Source organism: Desmodus rotundus, chromosome 13, assembly GCF_022682495.2.
Source record: "Desmodus rotundus isolate HL8 chromosome 13, HLdesRot8A.1, whole genome shotgun sequence".
NCBI lineage: Eukaryota > Metazoa > Chordata > Mammalia > Chiroptera > Phyllostomidae > Desmodus > Desmodus rotundus.
The window spans coordinates 379746-389078 of NC_071399.1; the positions used below are offsets into that span (position 1 = coordinate 379746).

The 9333-nt window shown below is 59.8% G+C and overlaps 1 protein-coding gene across 1 annotated transcript in view; it reads left to right on the forward strand.

Moving 5' to 3' along the window:
- Positions 1-8769, forward strand: part of DLGAP2 (DLG associated protein 2) — a 171623-nt gene extending 162854 nt beyond the window's left edge. The window contains exons 13-15 of the mRNA XM_024578712.3: positions 2113-2204; positions 7059-7211; positions 8490-8769. Coding sequence (XP_024434480.2) covers positions 2113-2204; positions 7059-7211; positions 8490-8708 — 464 coding nt within the window. The 3' untranslated portion in view covers positions 8709-8769. The remainder of the gene's footprint in view (positions 1-2112; positions 2205-7058; positions 7212-8489) is intronic.
- The last annotated feature ends 564 nt before the right edge of the window (positions 8770-9333 follow it).

Consider the following 9333-nt stretch of genomic DNA (forward strand, 5'->3'; position numbering starts at 1 on the left):
GGATGGGCTGGGACAGGCTGAGAGGGACTCACGTGGTGGATTCTGAGTGCTAGGCATCGAGGCGCCTCTCACATGTACCTTTTGAATTTTCTACATGTGTGTGATTTTCATATACAGCCCTGGAGAGCAGCGGTCTAGACTCAAGACAGACATGTAAGAGAAGACAGATAAACCGCCCGTAGTTCCCCTCAAGGGGGGAAAGCCGCTTTTAACAGCAGGGGACGTGGCCGGCCAGACCCTCGCTCGCCTGACGGTGGTGGGCACCCGCTGCTCTGCCCGAGGTCCTCTCACAGCCGTCCAGGGGTCTGGGCGCCTCCCAGCAGCAGGCTCACATCTGGGCCACCAGAACCTCTCCCTGCATACGTGTCAAGGCCCCTGCGCCCCATCTGACCCCCTCTCCCCAGCGCGGGACCAGGACAAGGGACAGAGCCAAGTGCTTGGCTGTGGGGTGTCAGCCTCCAGTGCACGTCGAACGAGCCCCACAAATAAGTGGTTTGCAGACGCCCTGTTCGGATCTCTAGTGTTTGGGGAAATGGAGGGAAGGGAGCAGGACTGAGTTTTATTCTCAGGACCCCCATTTCCGCCCTGGTGGACAGTCTCTTGGACTTCGAGGGTCGGTGGCCCCGCGGGCCAGTGGGCAGCCTGGGAGCCAGTGGACAGGCCCAGTCTTAGGACCCACTGAGTCACAGTCTGCCTCCTGACTAGGCCCCGCCCACTCAGGCTCTGCTTCAGGTGTCTGAGATCTAATCGCCGTCCTCTCCGGATGAAACCTCAAGTCCATCAATGTTCCGTCTTGAAGCACGTAAATCCGTAAGTACGTGAACAGCACGTCGGCGGTGATGGGCTCTCTGCTCTTACGACGGGCACCCCCAGCCCTTCCCATCTCCATCCGGCCACCGCCTGAGAGACCCGCTGAGCCTTAGAGGGTCTGGAGTGGTCAGCAGTGCCCGTGTTCTGAGAGCACTGGAGAAGGCGAAGTCGGGCAGGCGGGATGATCCCCTGGTGGCTCCCAAGGAGACGGATGCCTGCAGACACTGTGGAATAGTTTCGAATGGTGGCTGGGACAAATGAGACCTTCCACGGAGGAGGGGCCAGGGCACGGTGGCAGGAGACCTGTCTACCAGGCTCCGGAGTGTTTTTGAGGATCCCGCGGATTGGGATCAACCAAAGCTGCAGTTCCTAAGATGCTGAGGGTGCTCACAGCTGGCCAGGGGTCTGATGTGTGAGCAGCAGGGGACGCATGGGGACGGCGGGGCGCTGGGAGGTGGCAGTGGGGGCTGTCCCCTACCTGTCATGCACCAAGCATTGTATTTGCCAGTTAAAACCCAAGTGGCCTCACCTACCCTCCTTTAAGCTGTTCTGGTTGGTCCATCATTGTTCACTTTCCCCAAAAGTCCCATCTGATTACTTGGAATCATGGGACTCTTATGCCGCCCGTGGGTTTGCTGAGCCACAGTGCACCTGTGTCTGCTGAGCGCCCCGGGAGCCCCGGTGGTGTGGACACACTGTGGTAGCGGGCGACATGGCGGACCCCAGGAGGTTGTGGGCGGTGGGTGGGCGGCGTGGGGAAACACGAGAGCCAGCGTGGCCCCTGCGTCAGGGCCTCACGTGCGACCTGCCTCACGTCCGAGTCCCCGCCTACAAGACCTCACACCGCTTCCCTGGGACGTCCTTGCCCGTAGCAGCCGAACGTCATCCAGTCGTATCAGCGGAAATAACAGATACGAGGATGGTTTTCTAGATCTCACGGAGCTGACTCACGGGTGGTGGGGACACACGGTGAGAGATGCCCCGTGTCTCCTCCGCGCCCGCCCCTGCCTTCCAGCCCCTCCCACCACCAACACAAAAGCCGTCTGCCCCAAAGGAGGACCCCCTGCTATAGAGACCGTCTTCCTAGCAAAGGTTCCCCCACACTGAGGGACTGTGTCCTGACGGGGGCTGTGGACTCGTCTCCGAAATCCTTCCTGAACTGGGGACTGGAAAGCACTTGTTTTGTGGGCAGTAAATTCGGGGTGTCCATCTCTGTGTCGTACCCCCCAACCCCATGCAGTGCTCTTGCTTTTCTTTTTCCTTGACAGCCTCCCCACCTACTTCTTTGTTTCTTCCGAACAGTTCTCGGTAAAATCCGGAGCGCAGTGGGCAGTGCCCAGCTTCTGATGTCGCAGAAGTTCCAGCAGTTTTACTGGCTGTGCCAACAGAACATGGTAAGTGAGCCCTGGCTGCCCTGGCCTGTACCAGGCTCTGCACTCACTCCTGACACACTCTCTGCTGCCTTGTTCCTTAAAGATGCCTGCCAGGCCCTGGCTGCTGTGGCTCAGTGCGTTGAGCACCTGCCCGCGAATCCAAGGGTCGCCGGTTCGATTCCCAGTCAGGGCACATGCCTGGGTTGCAAGCCAGGTCCCCAGTAGGGAGCGCAGGAGAGGCAACCACACACTGATGTTTCCCTCTCTCTCTTTCTCCCTCCCTTCTCCTCTCTAAAAATAAATAAAATAAAAAGCTTCAAAAAAAAGATGCCTGTTTGCAGATAGTCACATGAGGACAGGATACGCCCAGCTTTGGATGGGTCAGAGCAACTGAGGCCCCGGCGGCGGGACAGGGTGTTGGTGGAGGAGGGGGCGGGGCCTGGAGGGGTGGGGCCTGGAGGGGTGGGGCCTGGGGGTGGGGCCTGCAGGAGATAGGCGCCTGAGTGCCTCCGCTGGAGCGCTTGCACCCGGACTGGCTGCCCGGAACTGACTAAAGTAAACGGTCACAGCGAACGTCACACGTGAAGACAACGATGTGACGTGGCTTGAATGAAAATGTACAAAGAACACATGTGCAGAGATTTTAGGAGTAATCGGGGCTTCCTAGTTGACAGTCAGCAGTGCAATGTGTATTCTGTGGGAGGAGCTCCGCCCGCAGAATTCTGTACGCCGTGGATGAGAGTAAGTCGTCCAGGACACAGTCTTGCTGCACTGGCAGGAAAGGGGTGGTGATTCCCTCCAGTGGGGAGCACCCCAAGCCCTTCTCCCAAATTGCTTTCATTGGGAATGGTGTGTGTAGGTGCACACAGCATACATGCATAGCTCATCAATCAATGTCTAAAAGGTCATAGTCATACAAAAACAGGCATTGTCTATAGGTAGCAATCAAAGAAACAGATCTGTCATAGGTCAGCATCTAGTAGTCATGCTGAGGCCAGAGGGTCTTTAAGACGTGTTTCATGAGATAACAAGTTTACTCCTTATGCTTTGAACTTGAACATCTGGTTAATATCACCAGGGCAGAGCAAGCTTCAAAGGATACAATGTATTTATTAGGCCTGATTCCCACAGGAACCTTTGGTGTTGGTGTCGGGTCGTGCCTGCCACCTGCATTTTTACTTGGTTCTCTGGGGAGACTTACTAGCCCCCTTCAGGGCTTGCTCCCTGGGGCTGCAGTCTCCAAAACCACACAGACTGGTCCCGACAGTATACCATTGGACTAGATCAGTTAATACAGTTGGCCTTGAACTTGGCTCTGATTTCCCTGGAGATCAGCAGGAAGGAAAAACGGTATATCTATATACACATATACATATTTACGTTTACCTGTGCTTGCTTACGGGCACGTATCTGGGTGAGTACATGTGTCTCTGTACATTTCCTTATCTGACTGGAGAGAGTGAGCACTGACTGGTATTTGGGGAAACAACTAGACGGCACTTACGTAGGACCCACACGTCAACCTCCTCTAGCCCGAACATTGCCACTAAAATGCGAACGGCTCCCTGCGGGGCCTTGGAGGCAGCCTGCTCTGTGATTCGATCGGGGTTGGCTCTGGGCCTTTCATTTGCAAAGAGGCAGCAAATTTACCAGGTGTTCTTACACATCTGGGGAAGCCCAGCACCTCGGAGTCGGCAGCTCGTCCCTTCCCACCAGGACCCTGCGAAAGTGTGCCTTCTGGACACTTCCCAACGTGCCCCGCGCGAGTGCAGCTGAAATCTGACCCGTTACCAGCTCCCGGCTCCGGACGTGAAGTCACCATCAGTGTTTCAAAGGGGGAAGCGGAGCTTGGAATTCCCGGACAGGAAAGGGCCACTGGAGGAAGGTGACACCCTCACGTCCCCCGGGCGTGTCCCCGAGGTTGTCATCTCTGAAGGGGTCGACCTGTGCCCCGTCTCCCTGGAGCGGAGGGACGTTGTTAGGCATTGTCCCTGTTCTCTCAGAGCGGCTGATGTCGCACTTAACCATTACCCCTCCTGGAGCTTTCGGTGCCTGGGACACAGGTCAGATTACACCTCACGTCGACCTTTAAAAACCCTTCTGGTTTCAGAACATCTGCTGTGGCAGCTTCCCTTCCTGTTGGTGTTTGTCGAGGATTAGACCCCCCAAAACACCCAGAAACAACTGTTGGGGATCTTGGGTGAGGGGGGTATGCTCAAACTGCCGGCAGCAGCCGGCTCTTCCAGCCACACAGCCACGGCCTCTGTGGCCACCTTGCTGGCGGCCTGGCGCTGTAGGTGGGTAACCAGTGTTAAGTCAGATCAATGACCCTACAAAAACGCCCCCACCCGCCTGAGAGTTAGGGCGCCCTGAACGGAGCACACGCTCTTCACCGGAAGGCGCGGGTGCTCATCACAGCTGAGCAGCAACCCTGGGAAGCGTCTGCCCAGGAGCATGGGGGCCACATGTGTGCCTCTGGGGCCGTGGCGCAGCACCCCCACGGGTCGTGGCAGGAGCTTGAACCGCATGCAGACCTGCTGGGCCTCACTCTGAGTGGGCAGCTGGACCGTGGTAGCCGGGCAGGCCTCCCAGCCCTCAGCACGCGGCAGGCACAAGGACAGACCTGGGTCCCTCCTGCAGGGCCTCTGCCAGGGTCCCGAGGGCTGAACGAGGACGCTTGCGCTGCCTGGCTGTGCCCGGGGCAGGGCCGCGGCCAGCACCCACAACGCCCAGGGAACCCAGACGCCCCGTTGGGCAGATGTGCCACCTCCCCGGTCCTGGCAGTGCCTGGCTACATGACACAGCGCCGCCTCTGCTCCAGGGAGCCCTGGGGACAACGGTCTTGTCTTCCCCGCGGAGTGACAGACGTCTGCCTGCGGGGGACATGCGCTTGGACGCAGCTACCACCCGCGCCCAGCCGTCCACCTCTGGGATTTGCCAGCTGCCAACGGTGAGGTCACACCGAAACTGACAAAAAACAAAAAACAAAACGGACCTTCCTTGCGCCTGGGGCGTCTTCCAGAGGAGCACACTGCCAGCTGCCCCAAGGCTCAGGCTGGGATGCAGCCTGCCCACGTCTGTGACCTTCCGGGACCGCAGTGACGGGAAGGGCGCAGATATGACTAACGGGCGGGGGAAGCCGGCTTTGGAGCCGGCTGTGATGGGCCGCGAGCGCCCTCTGGTGGCTTGGCTCGGGAACAGCCTCAGACACAGGAACGCCGGTCACCTGTGCTTGGCTGCCCTGCGCAGAAGGGGATGGCGCCCACCAGCTATCCTTTCCGCGTGGATGTGAAGCCAGGCTGCTGGAGACTGAACGTCTGTGTCTCCAGATTCACGTGCTGGAATCCGGACATGGAGTCAGGAGGGGGCCCTTGGGGCGTCACCAGGTCATGTGGGTGGAGCCCAGAGATGGGGTAAGGCACCCCACAGAGCTCCCTCCCCCTCCTGCCGCAGGGGATGGACAGTGGGGAACGCAGTCTGTGCACCAGGAAGAGACCCCCAGACCCAGAACCCACCGGCCCCAGGCCGGGAGGGGCCCCGCCTGGGCTTGCACTGCGTCTGCACTGTGCCTGTCCCCGCCGCCCCGGCCGACCAAGCACAGGTTAGGGGAAGCTGAAGCCAAACCCACGGAGCCCCTGTTGTGCCCAGTGTGAGCGACTTATGAGTAAGTCGAAAGTCGCACATTGCGAGCCAATTCAGATAAATATTTGCCTATGAGAAATTCCTGTTCAGTGAGAGGGGCCCTCACCACACCACGGAGCCTCTCGCCCGAGCCCTTCAGCCCAGGCTGCAAACCCACGCGCCTGCGGGTAGGCCAGGCACTGCAGCGAAGCAGCTGTGGCCTTGGGGCCCTCGAGGTGACCGGGAGCCGTGGCACTCAGCCAGCAGTGTGCATGGGGGGGCCAGGCGGCCAATGAGACAGCCGACTGGAACGGCATCCCTCAGGCCGTGCGTAGAGGACGAGACAGGACCACGGGCCACACTTAGCCCACGGGCTGCTGGCCTGTGGCTCTGCAGCATCACCTGTCCCCTCTGAGCACCGGGCAGCAGCCCGAGAGATCATCTTGTGCCTTCAGGAGCCACCGGTCCTCTCCCCACACGGGTGTCGTGGCCGTCAGCGTCGAGCTGAGGGGCAGAGCTGGCCTACCGCCTGCACTGCACCTGTCTGACCAAACCACGGGCCGGGGCTGCTAGAAAGTGCCGAGCGTGGGAAAGCTTTCCTATGTGCCCCCGTGCCCAGGCCCTAAGGGAGCGCTTTCAGAATGAAACCACGAACACGCACGGGGCAAGTCTGTTTCTAACGGACTTTGTTTTCTAGGGCGGTTTTAGGCTCACAGCTAAACTGAGGGGAGGTGCAGAGATTTCTCACACCCCCTGCCCCCACCACGCGCAGGCTCCCCACCATCAGCACCCTTACCAGACGGGATGAACCTGCACTGACACGTCAGCATCCCCCAGAGCCCACAGGGGACGGCAGGGTCCCTCTGGGTGCTGTGCATCCTGTGGGTTTGGACAAATGCACAGTGACGTGTGTCCATCATGATAGCATCTCACACAGCAGATTGACGGCCCTCAAATCCTCTGGGCTCCCCTGTCCATCCCTCCCCCCAACCCCATGACAACCCCTGATCTGTCACCGCCCCACAGTCTCGCCTTTTCCTGGATGTCACACAGTTGGAATCTCAGAGCATGTGGCCTTTTCCTGTTTTAAACTGTCAGCAGATACTTGTGTAAACTGCTATGAACCCTGCGGGCTCTCGGGAATATTTATAGGAATCGGACCTCGGCTCCTGCCCGACCCGATCCTGGAAAGGCGCCCCGCCCCGCCCCCACCGTGGCCAGTCTCTTACCTCCCATCCCGCTGTGTGCCGGCAGGACCCCAGCGCCATGCCCAGACCCACCTCCCAGGACCTGGCTGGCTACTGGGACATGCTGCAGCTCTCGGTCGAGGACGTCAGCATGAAGTTCGACGAGCTGCACCAGCTGAAGCTCGACGACTGGAAGATGGTGGAGTCTCCCGACAGGAAGGTAACCGTGCCCCGCGGGCTGCCCCCCCTCACAGGGCTCTGCAGGCTGCCCCCTCCCAGGCAGCGTAGCGTGAGCACATGTTCATGTGTGTGTGTGTGCATGCACACATGTGAACATGTGTTTGTACACGTGTGCGCGTATAGACTGGGGCGCAATTCAAGTCGTGGGTAACAGTCTTTCCTGCCATGTCTCTGGGACGCAAGCGATTTGAGGAAGGCGCTACCCAAAGGCCACACGCAGTCTCGTTGCTCGGCAGGATCCGTCCTCCGAGTCATTCTCCGCAGACTCCCTGGGTCATTCTGAGGTTCCCACAGTCCCTGGGCCGCCTCCTGGCTCCTGCTCAGACAGACTTTCTGGCTGGGTGTCTGCCGTGGAAGGCAAGACCCTTTGACTTTACCCGCAGTCTGACTACGGAAACCTCCTGTCATCCATCAGCGCTGGCCCTTAAAATGGGCTGAAATTTCCCATGAGATTTGAACCCTGTGCTTTTCTTGCTCCCCTCAGGGTATCACCTTTAGCAGGGCTCCCAGAGAGCTGTGCGTTAGCAACAGAGACAATGGCTTCCTAACACCTTTTAGAGAAGTCGTGAGTAACCTTCGCCTGGGTTTCCGACAGACATTGTCAGAATAGAAGGAGGAAGAAAACCAACCGGGCAGACTTGGGGGCAGTGGAGCATAGCCCTCAGCTGAGGACGCACACCCAGCCCATTACCGCAGAGCCCACTAGGGTCCCCACCTCCTGTCCCCAGAAGGGGGCCCTGCCGGCCTGGGCGGGGCGGGGCTGGGTGCCCAGGGGCAGAGGCGCAGACTGGCCAGCCCTCCCCAGGGGGCAGCGCAGGGTGTGGGTTGGCCATAAGCCAGGAACGCACATTGGAGCCCCCAGGTGACCCGTGGCCACCCCCAGTGAGGGGGCGTGAGTGTGAACGAAAGCTCGGTGGTTCCTGGGACCCCCACGAAGGATGGTTGTCACGAACCCCTTAGAACCAGTGTCTGGTCCACAGGTGGTGGCCCATGGCAGGGTGTCCGGTGGCACCTTCTGGAACACCGGGCACTGGAGAACTGGGAAGGGTGGGTGTGCGCCCACGCGAGTGGGCCTCAGAGGGCAACGTCCAAGTAGATATAAGACCGAGGAGACGGAACTCTGAATGTGCAGAACTCACTTCATCTGCGAATGCTGTGCCAAATGCCGCCCCCCCCCCCACCTGAGGCTACCCAGTTCCTGGCCTGGGCGACCTTGCCAGACACCCCCAAACCATGTGCTACTTGTGATGCCTTTCAGGAGGAACGGAAGGCGCCCCCGCCAATACCAAAGAAGCCCCCCAAAGGGAGACTTCCGGTCACGAGAGAGAAGTCCCTGGACCTGCCCGACAGGCAGCGGCAGGAGGCCCGCAGACGCCTGCTGGCCGCCAAGCGGGCAGCCTCCTTCCGCCAGAACTCGGCCGGGGAGCATGCGGACAGCATCGAGATCTACATCCCCGAGGCACAGACCCGGCTCTAGGGCCATGGCGCTGTCCCCCGCCCTCCTCTCGGCCCTCCCCACCCACGCTTGTGCAGGTGGCTCTCCCCTCCCCCACTCTCTCACATCTGCCCGCCCCGCCATCTGTTCTGGGTGCTGCTGGTCTCCAGAGCCTGCCACGCCTGCCGCCGAAGGACGTCTTTTTTACTCACCGGTTGTCTGACTCACAGCCAGCCGGGGGCAGGCTGGCCACTCCGCTCTCAGGAGAGCGGGACACGCCTCTGGAGGTGGGACCCAGCTCACCTTTTGTGATTTCTATTTTTTATAAACTGAGATAATTCGAGGCGAGAGTAACAGAGTAACAAACGACTACAACGGGTGCATCTCCCACTCCCTAGAGCATTAGACCCCCCCACGCGGCAGGCACTGAGCTCGAAGGGCAGGGGTGACCCCCCCTCCACCCCAGCCTGGGGCTGTTCCCCCCGAACCCAGCTGACCCATCACTAGGTTCCGTCGGCCAAGTTCATGGGTAAGGAGAAGTCATCGTCCAGCCACCAAGCTCCCCACCACCTGCTTCTCTGTAACTCAGGGGCCCAGGCCTGACCCCTGGGGAACGTCCAGCACCATCAAAACGTAAGTGAATCGTCCCTCCCCACGAGTGAGGGAC